This window comes from Marmota flaviventris, chromosome 9 (genome assembly GCF_047511675.1).
Source record: "Marmota flaviventris isolate mMarFla1 chromosome 9, mMarFla1.hap1, whole genome shotgun sequence".
NCBI classification, from domain to species: domain Eukaryota; kingdom Metazoa; phylum Chordata; class Mammalia; order Rodentia; family Sciuridae; genus Marmota; species Marmota flaviventris.
The window spans coordinates 87,160,607-87,178,174 of NC_092506.1; the positions used below are offsets into that span (position 1 = coordinate 87,160,607).

The 17,568-nt window shown below is 35.4% G+C and overlaps 1 protein-coding gene across 1 annotated transcript in view; it reads left to right on the plus strand.

Moving 5' to 3' along the window:
- Positions 1-17,568, plus strand: part of Arhgap42 (Rho GTPase activating protein 42) — a 261,757-nt gene that overhangs the window by 136,457 nt on the left and 107,732 nt on the right. Inside the window, exon 4 of the mRNA XM_027930617.2 lies at positions 16,823-16,894. Coding sequence (XP_027786418.1) covers positions 16,823-16,894 — 72 coding nt within the window. The remainder of the gene's footprint in view (positions 1-16,822; positions 16,895-17,568) is intronic.

The window sequence follows — 17,568 nt, forward strand, 5'->3', positions numbered from 1 at the left end:
TGTGGTAATGGTTAAATCCTTAGGTTTCTGGTCATAGTTCTTAGTGAGGGGTTACAAAGAAGATAAAGGGGATGGTGGTGTAGTATATTGTTTGAATAAGTACACCAAGAATACAGCTGTCAAATCGTGCGTAGGAGTAGCTGAAGAGGTAGAAGTTTCTAAAAGCAAGTTTCTTCCACTTTATAGTCTGCTTAGGCTAGACTTTGCTTTTTGCCTATGTACTCTAATTGTAACTAGGTGCATAATGTAGTACCTTAGTAATGGAGATAGCAAGTTCCCTGGCTGGTAAACTGAAAGGCGACAAGAAACTGTTTCTTTGATTACTCATTCTTCCAAAGTTGTTTACAAGCCTAATTGAATTTTTGGCACAGGGTAGCAAGGCACAAGGGTAGCAAGGTTATTTGCATAAATTTTTGGCACAAGGGTAGCAAGGTTATTTGCCAAACAGTGTTTAGCATGCTTGCTGTCCCCACCCTACCTCTGCTGCTTATTCAAGATTCATTTCCAAAAGTTGATAAAACAGAGTAAGCTGCAGTAAATTAATGCCATCTCTTCACCTTTAAAAAGAAGCAATGAAAATTTAATGAGATCACTAACCTTTTATTTATATATGTAATGAAACCCTGTACTGAAAGAGTCAATGTGGGATATAAAAAGGGAAATGACATTTAGTGTACATGAATTCAAAGTCCAATTTCGTGCATGTTATCATTTAAATTTGATTTGTGGCATTTTCTGTTCTGTACCTTCCTGTCTTCAAAATCCTTCTATCACTTCTTCCCCTACCTCCAACCAATGGACTTGTATATATTGTATAGCCAATAACTCTATGCCTCAAATACTACTGTAGGCCTGGGAGATATAAAAAGAAAGCTTAATGTATAGGCACGTCCACAAAAAGACTCACAATCCAGTAGGGAAGATAAATAGACACACTGCATTCTGCAGAGTTTTGTAATCTGCTGGGATACTGGAATGATCAGTATCCTATGGGGATTTGAAGGTCCTTAAGACTTAAATTGGGAGAGTTATAGAAGGCTCACTCAGGAAGTAACACTTGGGTTGAGGTTTGAGGATGAGTAAGAATTCTTTCAGGTAGTGAATAGAACAAGTGATCCAGGGAGGAGAACCATGGGAAAGGTTGCAGTGTGAACTTGGGCTTAGAAGTCATGTTCTGTGTAGACAGAAGGCTGCCCATGTGTAAGTGATAGCAGAATGGTTAATAGGAGACAAGGAGACATTCCTGCTATAAGGATCATTGATGCCCCCAAGGGAAAGTCTGTTACATTGAAGATTGTGGAGAGATGATCAAAACTGAGAAGTAACATGGTCTTCATTTTTAGAGTTCATTCTGACATTCTGTGGGTATTAAAATATGGGTGATTTTTTAAACTGTGGGTAGAAAGTCTGCAAGGAGGACATTGTTGTAATCCTGGAGACTAATGATGGGGTGTTTGCCATGGCAGCCTGGAGATCCTGACACATAATGGGGTGCTTGCTATGGCAGCCTGGAGATCCTGGATTGGGTTTGGAAGATGAAGTATAGGCCATAGCCTAGGATGGGCAGTTGTCTGAATTTAGTACCATAAACTGAAACAAGACAAATCAGTTGAATGGAGAAGGCTGAGATCCATTTTGAGGGTGAGAGTTTGAGGTTCTTCTGGGAGTGGGACAAACACTTTACAGATAAGAAGCTTAGCAGAAATGTCTGGGTTGGAGACAGGATTTTAAGCCTTTGCTTCATCTGACATTTGATGCATGAAAATGCCTTAGTTGATCATGAGTAGTGTGTTGAGTTTGTTCTTATCTTAAAATTTAAGATAAGTGCAAGTTAGTTGAGTCTGTCTATACCCCTGTGATACCTAGGTCAAAGGGCCATTAAGATACACCTAGATGTTCTCCTGATGACATAAAACAAAAGTTGGGTGGAGATTTCAAGGTGTGGATACTGATTTCATTAACCTTGTGTCTGTATCTTAGCATGCATAGCTGAATTTCTATTATGGATGTAATGTGCAGTCTAGTATTATGTTTGCAAATCATCTGAAAAGATGCATTTTCCATTCAGTATTTCACTAATTAGTTTATTAATTTGTTATATTAACTTAATTAAATTGATTAGTTTTTAGTTAAAATACATTAAACTTTTCATATGGTAGAATGTCTTGGGACTTTACTAGAAGCAAAAGTTTCCAAATAGGATGTGATTGTTGAAGTAGGAGTATCTGGAATAGTTTTGTTGTCAGGATTCTGTGTTTGGGGACCTGGGTAACATTGAGATAAGAAATGAGGTTTTACAACTAGCAGTTGTCTTCCTGATTGTGTAAACTGATTATCCAAGAAGCTGGATAAACATAGTGTCTTCCCCCCCCCCCCCCCCCCCCCCCCCACTAAACATAGTGTCTCTTAGTTTTTCAACAGGATGAAAAATGAAAAAGAGAAATGAGAGATTTCATTTTTTTCACATCTTTCATAATCGTATGGGATGATTTGGGTGTCCATAGCACGGTGTGAGGGCTTTGCCTCATGCGGGGACTAGCATATTATGAGGGCAGGAGAGTCTACATGTTCCAGTCCCTGTGGAAGGGAAGGTATTTTTAAGCTTCATTTTGTGCAGGAGTCTTAAATATTTTGTGAACTGAAAGTGATTCGCACATGGCCTGAGGGCAGGACCAAAAGAGGTTAAATGTTAATGATTTAGGAACTGATGGTGCTTTCTATGGGGACATACCTTTTCACAGATTAAGAAAAGCATGTATTTTTTTTTTTATGTTGTTTGACTTGTGTTGTCAAGAGAATGTCTCCAGTATTGGCATGCCACTCATATCTCACATACATAAGACCTCACAGAAATGGCTGAGAGAAGTTTTTTTACTTCATTGGGTAGGAAAAGATTCTTCTGACAGCAGTATGGTGTGGAAAACTGGCTGATAGTTTATGACCAGATCTGGATTTTGAAAAGACCAGGGACGAGAGTTATAACATATGGAACTTATTTGGGAAGTAATTCTTAGCTATGACTAAGAGCCTGGGCTTATATGCCTGGGAAAGTTTAAAAGAAAATCTTTGCAAAATAAATCATATCTCTTGTTTGCAAAATTGTAGGACTTAGATAACTTTTGCTTATTCATGGACTTCTGTAATTCACTATTAAAGCTCTGAAGTTTTCTCTTTTAATTACTTTTTCCTGGTTTTATTTTTAACAACACAGTGATTCAATTTGATGGCTTATTCAATTAAGAACTTGTTTATTTTAAAAGATTATTTTCTCTTCTTACTGACCCCCAGAGATCTTTAAAATGCTCACATCTGAGCAGACACTATAGGGGTAGTTTATAGCAAAGACATACTGTGTGTGTGTGTGTGTGTGTGTGTGTGTGTGTGTGTGTGTGTGTGTGTATCAGCTTCTGGTGCTGTTCCAATTACAAAGATTCCTGTGTTTATTTATATCAGGACAGTATGTGACATAAACATCCCGTGTTAGTCCTCTTTCAATGAAAGCGAACTGGGAAAAGGCTGTAAAACTGGTTAGTTTTTTGAAAGGATACCCTCTTCCTCCCAATTTCCCAGGCTTAATTGGCAGAATTACGTGAGGAAAATCATCCTATTTAAGTGAATAATTATTGAAATCTCTCTAGTCTTTCCTGTAGCAATGCAGGTTCTCACCTGAGCATTATACTACTAGCCAAGAAAAATCATCATTATTCTGAGCATCTTGGCATTTTATCCTACACATAAATACAGCAGCAGCATGGCAGTAAAACTGGTTTGAGATGCAGTAAGCAGTGCACACCATCTTTCAAAAAGGATTGGTAATAGGCAAAATATATCTATATTTCAAGTTTTAGAAAGTAAAAATTTAAAAATAACATGCCATCTCTTCAGTCAACTCTACAGCTATTTTTGTTTTTTATTATTTTTCAACTTTCTTTTGATAGCTATACTCACAGTTCATATGGCTTTATTGGAGAGTAAGACTTATTTTTGTAGCCTATTCTTTATTATCAGAAAATTGGTATAATATGGGATAATAGAGTGGTTAGTAGATTAGGTTCTGAAGTCACACTGGGTTCAAATTCTGGCTTTGCTACCTACTAGGTATTAGTGACATTGGCCAAATTACTTAGTCTCCTTGGTCCTCAGTTTCCTCATCTACAAAATGAGCACGATAATACTATGTTCTACTACCTTCTTTCCTGGGGGTGGTGTGGGTAATCAGGAATTGAACTCCAGGGCTTTCGGCCACTGAGCCACATCCCCAGCCCTAGTTTGTATTTTATTTAGAAACACTGAGTTGCTTAGTGTCTCACTTTTGCTGAGGCATGTGGCATCGCACCTGACAATACTATCTTCTTCATAGGGTTGGTATGAAGACTGAGAACCCCTGAGCCCCATAGTAAGCGCTCAATAACTATGGTTGTCTCTGTGCTCTAGAACTATTTCCCCACTTTGCTTATGGGAACAACCTGTTTTATCATTCCCTTTATGCTTTCAGATCTTATATTCTATAGCTCCCTACTCATCCTCTCATCCTATCCCTTTCCTGTTTTCCAGCTAAAATCTGTCAAGGCTGGGTCTTTCTTTCTTCTTCTTCTTCCTTGTAAGTATTCAGTTCAATATAGCAGTGCAACCAACTTCCAGGGAGAAACAATAGGCAGAATTTGGAAGATGTTCTCCCACAATTAAATTTTACTGGTGTTTCCAGTTTAGCCCACTGTGGTTCTTCCTATGATAATGGTCTGCCTTCTGCGAAGTTTGGGTTTAAAATACTGCCACCAAAGGAGGTACAAGCAGTTTCTGAAGAGGGAGAACTCAACTCAGGATGAGTGAGGTTCTTTATAGATATTGCAGAAATGAATTTTAAGAGTGTATCAAAACACGGGGATTTATTTAGTGAAGCAGAGACATTCCAGAGAAATTTGGGCTATTTTGAGACTGAGACACACTTTTGGGTTAAGGCAAAGAAAACACATTCAAGCAAAAACTCAGGCCATCTTTAAAGTGAGAGATTCTTTTGGGGGTTCTCAGCCTCTTTCAAAGGGAACTTGATGAGGAGTGGGCAGGAAGGTATGTGAGAATGACATCAGTCCGATGATCACAAGACAGTTTATGGTGGTCTGGCAATTTTCAGGATCCTTAGGTTGACATCTTGTCTTCTCCATTATCTGATCAATAGATAACATTGGGAAACTGCCCTATATTATACGTTTTGTAGATCCCTGTCCTCAATCTTTTCCAAAAATAGTGGGCTATTTTATATTAGTGGGCTAATTGACAGTGCACAGGGCAATTTCCATAAGTGGGTGAATTTCCAGTAACTCTAAGAATGTGAATAAAGATTGGTAGGTTTCCCAGAAATTTGAGAGAGACAGACGAGAGAGAGAGAGAGAGAGAGAGAGAGAGAGAGAGAGAGAGAGAGAACGAACTAGTTCAGGGGGAAAAAAAGGCATGTGGAACTTTACTATAAGACTTTCAAGTTTAAGTCACAGTTTCCTTGTCCTTCCTTTTGTCTCTTATATCTCAGTACAATAGTGTATGTTCTGTGAATTTAAAGAAGCCATTGTAAGTTAACTTTTTTTTTTTTCTGTGACTGATCATTTCCTAAGGATAAAATCAATAAGCTTCCTATGAGATTGCTACCTGTATCACATAGCATTTATCATAATACATGCAATTGAAATGCTTTTCTCATTTTCAAAAATGCCTAGTTTCTTGTAGGCAGGTTGCCATCCTCAATAATATCATGAGTGATTAATTTATGACAGATTACCAATTAAGGCAATCACAATAAACTTTTTCCATTCACTTAGCAATTGCATATTGAGTTTCTACCAATGTAAGACACTTTACTAATCAGCAACTATTTGAAAAATCAATAAAATTATCCCTACCTTTGCAGAACTGGAAGACCTGGTTGTACAAATTTATATGTATTAATAACTTGCAGCATGAACAGTGTTGCTTTCATTAGCATGTGATAATTTGTAGCTAACATTTTGTGATCATTCCTTCAGTTTCCAAGTTCAGCCTTAGAATCTTTTTCAACCCAGGAGCATAGGAAGCTGCTTCCATTCAAATTTGTGACGCTAGAACTATGTATTAGTACTAAAGTAAAGGCTTGTTCAGTATCGCTCTGGTGAAGTTTGAAAGCCTTGCTTTGTGTAAAAGTAAATTTAAGTGTACAGAAATATTCTTTTCTATGCTTAAAAAGAATTTATTCTTTTGTGTATTAGGAATTGGAAACTTATAGGCAGATAACTACATATTAAAAGAGATGCTTTAATAACTAGTTTTAAGAAATCTTGTATAGTTAGTATTTTTTCACCATTATTTTTAATATTGGTGGTTTCCAAATAAACATATTTTGACTCCAGGCAGTAGTGTGCTGTCAAAGAAAAAACAGTGGCACTCAGGTGCATGTGTGTCTGAGTGTGAGAGAAACCCGATTTGTAGGTTTGCTAATTGCCTTCATATAAAGATGAGCCCAGTGGTTCTTTGAGCCACTATGTATGTGCCTGCTTCAGCACATCACCAGCACCCAGCCTGTTTGCCTAATCTTTCTTAATTGCTCTCTGTATTAGGTCAATCTCTGCTTTCAGTGTATGCATCTTAATCCTGCATATTCCTTTCTCCTTTTTTCCTTTTTTACACCCATCCTCTCTATATTAATACAATACTGCAATAAGCAGTTTAAGAAATTGCATATACATTCGGATATAAAATTTCACACCCATCCTGTCCACATTAATGCAAAACTGCAATAAACAGTTTAAGAAATTGCATATATATTGGGATATCTTCAGTTTTTCCTAAGGTTTTAGCAATCTGCCATTACCTAAATATTGTACAGTTATGATTAAAATACATTAATATCCATCTACTAAAATGTAATTGTTTTCCAAGAAATCTCCATACTGCTTTCCAAATTGGCTGCACCAATTTGCAGTCCCACCAGCAATGTACAAGTGTACCCTTTTCCCCACATCCTCGCCAGCACTTGTTGTTGTTTGACTTCATAATGGCTGCCAATCTAACTGGAGTGAGATGGTATCTTAGGGTGGTTTTGATTTGCATTTCTCTGACTGCTAGAGATGGTGAGCATTTTTTCATGTACTGGTTGATTGATTGTATGTCCTCCTCTGAGAAGTGTCTGTTCAGGTCCTTGGCCCATTTGTTGATTGGGTTGTTTGTTCTCTTATTGTCTAATTTTTTGAGTTCTTTGTATACTCTGGATATTAGGGCTCTATCTGAAGTGTGAGGAGTAAAGATTTGTTCCCAGGATGTAGGCTCTCTATTTACCTCTCTTATTGTTTCTTTTGCTGAGAAAAAACTTTTTAGTTTGAGTAAGTCCCATTTGTTGATTCTAGTTATTAACTTTTGTGCTATGGGTGTCCTATTGAGGAATTTGGAGCCCGACCCCACAGTATGTAGATCGTAGCCAACTTTTTCTTCTGTCAGACGGCGTGTCTCTGATTTGATATCAAGCTCCTTGATCCATTTTGAATTAACTTTTGTGCATGGCGAGAGAAAGGGATTCAGTTTCATTTTGTTGCATATGGATTTCCAGTTTTCCCAGCACCATTTGTTGAAGATGCTATCCTTCCTCCATTGCATGCTTTTAGCCCCTTTATCAAATATAAGATAGTTGTAGTTTTGTGGATTGGTTTCTGTGTCCTCTATTCTGTACCATTGGTCCACCCGCCTGTTTTGGTACCAGTACCATGCTGTTTTTGTTACTATTGCTCTGTAGTATAGTTTGAAGTCTGGTATCGCTATACCGCCTGATTCACACTTCCTGCTTAGCATTGTTTTTGCTATTCTGGGTCGTTTATTTTTCCATATGAATTTCATGATTGCTTTCTCTATTTCTACAAGAAATGCCATTGGGATTTTGATTGGCATTGCATTAAACCTATAGAGAACTGAAAGCTGGGAATGGAGCCACCATTTGACCCAGCTATTCCCCTTCTCGGTCTATTCCCTAAAGACCTAAAAAGAGCATGCTACAGGGACACTGCTACATCGATGTTCATAGCAGCACAATTCACAGTAGCAAGACTGTGGAACCAACCTAGATGCCCTTCAATAGATGAATGGATAAAAAAAAATGTGGCATTTATACACAATGGAGTATTACTCTGCATTAAAAAATGACAAAATCATAGAATTTACAGGGAAATGGATAGCATTAGAGCAGATTATGCTAAGTGAAGCTAGCCAATCCCTAAAAAACAAATGCCAAATGTCTTCTTTGATATAAGGAGAGTAACTAAGAACAGAGTAGGGTCGAAGAGCATGAGAAGAAGATTAACATTAAACAGGGATGAGAGGTGGGAGGGAAAGGGAGAGAGAAGGGAAATTGCATGGAAATGGAAGGAGACCCTCAGAGTTATACAAAAGTACATACAAGAGGAAGTGAGGGGAAAGGGAAAAATAATACAAGGGGGACAAATGAATGTCAGTAGAGGGGGCAGAGAGGGAAGAGGGGAGGGGAGGGGAGGGGAGGGGGGATAGTAGAGGATAGGAAAGGCAGCAGAACACAACAGACACTAGTATGGCAATATGTAAATCAATGGATGTGTAACTGATGTGATTCTGCAATCTGTATATGGGGTAAAAATGGGAGCTCATAACCCACTTGAATCAAAGTGTGAAATATGATATATCAAGAACTATGCAATGTTTTGAACAACCAACAATAAAAAATTTTAAAAGAAATGTAATTGTTATAACAATGACTCTGGGAATTTAGTGAATTTTCTTTTCTTTAATTAACTTGCAAAAACTACCAGAAGTTGGCTTAAGTTCATAAATGAACAGATGAGTGATTTTCATTTCTCTGTCCAAAGATAGTCTTTGTGATGAATACCAAAGAGGGTAGATAATATCAGCAAGAAGAAATGACATTAAGGAGGGGGAATGAAGAGTGAGTGAGTTACATAAATCATTGATTTGCCAAAATTCCTTTCTCTCATCCTCATCCTCAGAGCCCCTCCCTTCCCAGTCAAGGTAGGGGATAAAACATGGATTTTTTTTTTTCTTGAGGCTGCAATTAACTCATCTCAAAATGTATGATATGTCTGATTTTTTGAGTTTGGGTGTGGGGAGGAGGTATGTTTTCTTGAGCATGGGGTGCAGTCTTCCAGGTCGCTGTGTTATGGGACATATCTTTAGCTACCTCTGTAGAATTAGCAAACTGGAATCTAATAGCAGTGCCTTCAAGTGGCTCACAAGTCCAGTAGATCCTGGAATTTCCAGTAGTAATGGACTGGCTGAAGTCACTTTACCTGTGTCCAAGAACATTTTTACCTAAGTAAATAAATGCTTAGTAATTATTTAGCCCACTAAAGATAAAGAACTATGGTAGCAGCATTTCTTGCGTCTACCTTTGAGAACTTGGCCTCTGAATGATGAAAGTTAAACATCTTCCTTGTATGACCTTTGAGTTAATACAGCCTTTAAAGAAAATCTCTAAATGTGTTTTTCAAAATGCAAACTGTTTTTTTGGTCAAAATCAAAAGAAGAGTATTAAAAGTAGCTTAACATCAGAATTAATATCATAATTCTAATTTGGAATTACCCCTAAGAATCTATCCACTGTCCTGTCCCATATTCTGTGCAGTTCTTCTGCATAGAATTTTTCTCAAGAAAAACCTCTGGTAAGGGATGGGAGTCAGGGGGCTAACCTGGAGTTCACTCACTTTTAAGTAGCTTTCAAGATATTAATTCTAATTTGATCTGAAATTCTTTTTTGGAATTTCAGTTTGTCTAAATTAGAGTTATAACATGATTAGATCATAGTATATGAAATTTTGGGATCTTCTTCCCTCTATCCCTTTCTCTTCTTGATTCTGTGATAATGGTCAGTTATTCCTTGTTTAAATGATTTCCATTTCTCTACCTCATAAGTATAGATAGTTGTATTAAGAGATGGAAAACTAATTTGACTCCTATTCGAAAGCAGTCATAGTTGCTAGAAACAGAATTGCTTGCTTGCCATTTTGGCCTCAGTGACCACATTTTCTTCCTCTTCAGGAGCCTTTATATCCTGTTTGTGCTAGTGAGAATTTTACTCTTATACTAAAACTTGAGCAGCAACTTCATAAGTTATTTTTAAAAAATGATAACTAGTTGTATCATTATTGGCCTGTTCAACAGAATGAATTTAATAGGAAGCAACTCGTGCTTGTATTTATTAATAAACTCTTAGGATCATTATATATAAATTAAAATTTTTATCCCTTATAAACAGGCTTTGATAGGCATATTATCATCATCATACCAAAAAAGAAACTGAGACTTAATTTGAATAACTTGACCAAGACTTGGTAGATTTCAGTGTATAGCCTAAGTATTAAGTTCAAATTGCTGTACCCTCCCAGAGAATGCTGCTCCATTTCTGAAAAAGATGGGATTCACTATAACATATTTCTCTACTAACTTAAATTTCTTTCCCAAATATGTTATTACATAAAATATTGTTATTGGTAAAAATAGGGAAAGATGAAAATAATAGGAAGTTCCTGTTTCATCTAAACAGATGAGATCCAATGGGAGTTCATAGTGGAACACAGGGTTAATGTATAGAATCAAAACATTCAATTATGGAGGCAGCAAGTGACATTTAAATGGGAATTAAATGGGTGACTATGTTATCCAGATAGCTTTACATATAGCACTGTTTTTTGTTTTTTTTTTTTTAAGACAAAGATAGGGTTTTCAATAGTAATTTGCTCAAATGGAAGATTATACAGTAAAATTCAGTTCATATGCCCCTCTTTTACACCTCGTGTGAGTTTTGGCCTTTGATTTCTAGATTAGAATGCTGTGAGTTTGGTTTACTGACCTAGAAAATGACTGTGCCATGTAGCTGTGGAAAGTTAAATTGATGAGTGACTAGGAATGAGTGAACCCCAGGTTAGCCCCCTGACTCTCATCCCTTACTAGAGGTTTTTCCTGAGAAAAAAATCTATGCAGAAGAATTGCATAGAATATGGGACAGGACAGTGGATGGATTCTTGGATGTAATTCCAAATTAGAATTCTGATGTTATTTTTTCCAATTGCATATACCAATGGAAAAATAACTATTATACAGGAGGCTATTTGTAGATGTCTTCTGCATTGACTATGCTCAGTCTTCTTTTTATTACATACCTTTGTGATCTTTCTACTTTATATAGATTGGCTATATCTACATCTCAACCACAGACTATCTTTTTATATATTTGAATCAAAACTTTGGGTATTTTCAGTCTTGGAAAGTTTGACATAGAGAATAATATCTCTTGCACCTTAATGTGATCTAGTGAGTTTCAAGATAAAGAGACACATACTCATTAACAGCAATGAGCTGAACTGTGATTGTCACCAGCAACACTGGATTTTAACCAAAACCTAGGAAGGGAAGAGAAAATATTAAGAGTTAAAAGTGTAAAGGGAATTACTTTTCAGATTCCTTTTCTTCCAATGCTACTTTGACAAACAAGTTGTGGTAGTATTCTCAGCAGTAAAACACAAACAACTAAAAATTCCTATAATATAGCACTTTAAAATACAGTCTATGGGAAATTTTATCATGTATATGTGGAAAGAAAAGGCAACATAAACATATTTGGAGAATCATTCTTCTAACCACATAAAAACATTTCTAGCCATTACTTTTGAGTGATTTATGAGCACTCCCTTGTGGCTGTTTATTAGAACCACTTGAAATAGAAAAAAAGTTAAAAAAAAAAATTAAAAGCAACAGGAAATTTAGTTGCTTGGGTTAATGTAACCTACCTCACAGTTAAAGTGTATCTATGTGGTAAATAGAGAACCGTGAAGCATTACCCATATCAGATTTGCTTCTCTTCTGAAAATAAGTGAACTCACTGGTAAATATTTTTTAACTTTAAATATGGACCAATATCTATAAAACGAACATTGCTTAAAGGTTTAGGTAATAACTAAGAATTAAAGTAAATTGTGTTCTAAATTACTAAAATGTTTTCAAGAATTTATATTATCATTGTTATCTAGTAAGAGTTTTAAAATTATTTTTGTATTTTTCCTAAAGAATTTTAGTAAACTCATTCAAAGTCACACAATCCACAAATATTGTGATAGCTAGTATCTTCTGAATGCTGTGACTTGATTTTTCCTTCCCTAGATAATTACTCTTTTAGAGGGAATTTCATCAAACTTTTTTTTTCTAAATCCGAAGAGAAAATTTCATGTGAGCCCAAATTTTCTTTATCTAGATTTTTAAAAATTAATACAAGGTTTTGTCACCAGAGTTGTACCCTAATTAACATTTTTAATAAATATTTCCTGCCATTATGGAAATAATTTTCCTTTATTATAAAGGAGGAGTGGTAACTTTTAATCCTTCCAAAATTTTAATACCTTCTTTTCTTCATACTGGACTATTTAGAATTGAAGAATTCCATCCACATGATTGACCAGTTACTATACAGACGAAAGTCACGCATTCCTTGGGGGATTTACAAAGTCAAGGGTCAGAAGCAGCCAAATCTGATTCAAATCCACTTTGTGCCCTTTGGTTGTTGGCATTTACATTTTGATCTTTTGAACTGAAATCTATATATTGTGAACAGTAGTCACCCAGTGTACACAAAAGGACCATCTTTTTTGGATATAAAACCACACAAATAATAGCTTATGGAAAAAATTAGGTTCATGCTTATCTACTATTAGGCTTCTGAATGGAGTACAGTTTTGTTAAGTTACTTTGGATTTTGATTTCTCGCTTTGAATAATTACATTTTTAATCATTTGGGGGAAATTATAAGACTGTGGAATGAACACAGATCAGTTAACTCTTTGGAGATGGTAACATTTATTGAGAGCCTGCTATTGCCGAATCTTTGTTAATGGTTTTTGAAAATATATCTGTTTCTCCTTTAATTTTTGTAAAAATCTTAAAAGAGTTTAGGAATGAGACTCTGAGTATCATCAGTTGGGGTGCTGAGATTCAGATGAAGCTGAGTTTATTGACTTTAATGCTCATGTTCTTCCAGTGGATTTTTCCATGTTTGACTTCATTACTCATCATGTAAAGTGGGCTTTAATCTCTGTGTTGTGGAGAGCTTAGTGGAGTCTGTGGCACATCTGGAGCACACAGCAAATCCTTTCTGTCGTTATCTCTGTTATTTTCTTGGATGTTTCTCTCCTTTTTTCTCATTTTTTTGGTTTAATATCTTTGCCACATCTTATGTTTTTGTTCAGCTTCACATTAACAGAGTGAGAAAGGGGGATAAAAGAGAGAAATTGGAACAAATTCAGAAATAAAGGAGAAATAAACTATGAAATATAAAGCAATAGAGATAGGAAATAATACTTGCCCGGAAGGATGGTTGTTGATTACCCTGTTTTACTGTCTCCTCAGGCTTTTGCTTTATTCCTAGGTGATGTTTGTATGAGAGCTCCAGAAGGCCTTTGGCAGAAACGTAAACCATTGGACATGAATGTATCTTCCCATCTATTCTCTTTTCTAATCCTTTCTTCCCCAATTAAGAAAAATTCCTTCATATCGATTAGTTCTATCATTGTGAGATGGGATTTTCTGACAGTATTTCTTTGAGTCTTCCCAGCATATCAGATGTAATGGATTCAAAGTAAAATTCATTGTCATTTTTTTTCCTTCTTACTAAACATGACTTCGTAACTCATCCCAACTCTGTTAGGTGCCACAGTCCAGCTTCTGAAGCACAACCCATGATGTCCCCTACCGATTCTCCTCCCTCCTTTGGTTAATCTGTCACTGGCTGGCTCCTTTCCATTCTTCCCTAGAACTGTCTCTGGAACTGCATCTGTCCACACTTCAGGCACCTGATCTACTCCTTTACCTCTTCAGGATGGAGTTCTTTTCCCAGCCACTTGTCTCTTCATTCTCAAAACCATCTCACATATTTTTAGCTTCTTAGAAAAAGTTTTTACACTCTTCTTTTATTTATAAACCAGCAGTTTTCATATTTCATATTCAGGCTTCTTTGTTTCTGGTGTTAACCAGTCTTTTTTCCTCACTTAGTTCAGTGGAACTTCCTGCTTATATTATCCAGACTCTTTTACAGTTAAATAATGTTTTTATTGGATAATTTGAACAACTACAGTAATTCTGTGGAGACTGCTGTGTGCCAGGCACTGTCCAGCAGAGTTCACGTTCATTCTACTATTTCTATTTTAGAAAAGTTGATATGAAGTCCTGTAACTTGGTCAGTGCAGTCACAGTCATGGTTGACTCTAGTGCTAATACGTTTTCTGTGTTGCATTCCTTCTTCCTGCATGCTATGCTTAGTTCTGCCCCTTTACCTTTAGTCATCATGTTCCTTGTTTCTAGAATATTCTTTCCTTTCAGTATATACAGTTGACATCAACCATCCAAACATTGCCATGACTCATTTAGTTTTCATATATCTTTTTGTTGTCAAAATCCTAATGTGTTTATAAAGATGTCTGCATAATCTATCACCTAACTAACTATTCAGAATTTAATCAGTTTTTGTCTTTCAATTTTCCCAAAATTGTTCAGGATTATAAAGCTGCCAAAACTTGTTGAATGAATACATTGATTTTTTTTTTCTCTTTTCAAGTAGATTTTAACATTCTGGAAGTCTTAGCCCATACCTAAATTTCGCCCTGCCCCACAGATCTCAGAACTGCACACACACATGTGCATGTGTGCAAATGCTTGGAGATGGGAGAACCTAGGGCATTTGTCTTTCAGGACTTTTATAGGAAAACACCTTCTAATATTATGCACATAGATATAGTCCAAACAAAAGGGTAGCACAATGGATCAGGTATAAAGGTGTATTAAATAGGTAAATATGGAATGAGATTCATAATCTGTGTATTTGGAAATATTACTTGATGTTCTTTTTGTTCATTCAATATATATAAACCATTGAGCTAATTGTTTTATATTGATTATTTCTTAAGTCCTTAGAATTAAATTGTTAAGTAGATGATGCAGCTGATTCTCTGAATGGTTAAATAACAGGCCATAAGCAACAGAACCCAGTAAAACCCAGGTATGCTCAGTTTTAAATGCATCTACTTAAGCACTGTTCTATGTGCCAAACTTGTTCAGTCTCATTATTGTTGAGGTATTCACCACTTGAGAAGTATCATCCTGTTTAAATCCACTGACTTGAAATATATTAGATCATGCTTGTGAAGTACTGTGGTTTGTGAAGTAAGCAACAAATAAACATCCAATAAAGGGTAGCCTTTATTTTTGGCATTCTCCAAATTACACTAAAGTGTTCATGATATGGCCTTTCCCCTAATGCAAACTTAACTTTAAAGGATGAATTAGCTGTTCCTTACATCTATAAAATGTATGTTTCTGTGAGCCCTTGTGCTTGGGGTTTTTGACCACAAAGAGCTTTTAGAGAGTGAGAATTAAAACTGAGCTACTTTACTATTACTTCCGATCATATCTGCCCTGTGGGACCCACCCAGTGGATCTGATGGCATGCTTGTCTGAGCTCACAAGCAGGAATTAGGTGATGGGTATCAGAGGTATCTACAATTGGCTCTGGATGTCTTTGAAATGAACTTGATTATTGATTTGTTTTCTGTTTTCACAGCATAGTACTTTGGGTCCTCTTTATAAGGTTTGTTGTCTCATTTTTGTGTAAGTTGGAGAACTCTACGTTCACGAGAACTGGCATCAACATTCTAGTTTCTATTTTTGTATATATTATCTCTTCATTTAGGTTGTGGATTTAAGACATTTAAGAAATAAAGCCTAATGATTAACCAGAGTAAAAATAAAAATATATGCAAATGAAAACATTTTGACATTTTTTTATTTATGCTTTCAAACTTATAGAAAAGTTACATGATTTCAAGCTTAGAAAAAAGTTATAAGAATGTGATTGATTTCACAGTTATAGAAATTATCAGAATGGTTCAAATAACTCCTATTTACTCTTTAACCTATTTTAAAATAGGGCAATTTTATGTTTTAAAAATAAGCTTTTTTCTTCATCTTAGCATTTGCTCAGTATGCAGTAGTAGAACAAATTATTATTTTTGTTAACTGGGCTTCATTCTTACTTGAATGCTCCTTAAAGGTGGTATTTATTTTGTTTTTAAAATTAATATCCTCTTTCAGAGTAATGCTATCCTTAGAAAATTTTTGTGCCATTGCATCTAGTTTTTGGCCCTTATTTCCTATACCTCCTTTCAGTATTCTTATATCGAAAGTTCTATCTGTTTTAAAGTTTAAGTGAATTCCAATTTGAAACATGAAACTAAAATATTTTTCAGTGAAGTAAAATAACATACTCTTTTATTCAGGTTGGAAATATTATGAGCTCAGGCAAATCCCAAGTGTGAGGAATCTAATTAAATAGGGGGGGAAATGAACCTTATTTTATTTTGCAGCTGTGGAATTCTAGCATGCTCATGGCAATATGGATGAGCATTTGTGTGGTTCATTTTTAAATCATTGCTTAAACTGGCTACATTAAACCAGTGTAATTAAAGGTATTTGTAAATTTAATACCTAATGTACCGTTTCTTAGTTAAATCTTAGGAGCAGAAATGGAAACATACAAGCTATGATTTCAGCACAATAAGTGCTTATTTTCACATTACTCACATTCTTGTTAGGATCAAGTGGAATAATATGTGAAAACAGCTTAATTATAAAGTGGAGAAATACTGTACAACATGGAAAATATTTTTATAGATGCAGACAATAGAACAAAAACTGTATATTCAATAAGTTGAATAAAGGAGCCATTTTTCAATATTGTTGGCATTAAGTTATACAGAACTTAATATATGCACGTTTTTAATTTCAGATTCAAAATGCTAATGATGTACTAATTGCACCACTTGAGAAATTTCGAAAAGAACAAATAGGTGCAGCAAAAGTAAGTATTATTTTTCTATTATTCTTCAGATATTCTAATAATTCAAGGTAACATAATCTCAGATGCTAATGTTTTTGAAATTAGAATAATCTTTTAAAATATTTCATACTTCACTTTAGATTTTTACATATTGCAAAGACTGGAATTCTTTTAAACACAAATGATATTATTCTTCTACTGAGTAAAGAAAAGTCTACTTGCTAAGTGAGTTCCTTTCTCTCCAATAATTGTAGGAAATTGACTTCTTTTGCAGAGAAGGTGAGATTATGGTAAAATTACTAGCAGCTTTGTTTCTAATATCTAAATAAAATAAAAATTAGACACAAGAGATATGGGAAATTCGGTCAGTCATTATAAAAGAACTTTATTATCTTTGGTATTTTTCATTTTAAAAAAAATGTTTTGTGAGAAAAACTTTTTAAATGTCATAAAGCCTTTGTCTTAACATTTTATTGATTATGAACCAATCAAATTACCCCTGAGCCTAGTAATCTGAAATTTACTTGCATCCTCTTTCCTAGAACCACATTTTGCTCCCTTGTTCAACATTATATATGCATGTTAAAATAAAACTTAGTCTATAACAGAACTCATTATCTCCCATCCTTTCTCTGTTTTGAGTTTCAATTTAGTCAATGGTAAACCCCATTTCCTTTTCCAGCAATGCTCTTCAT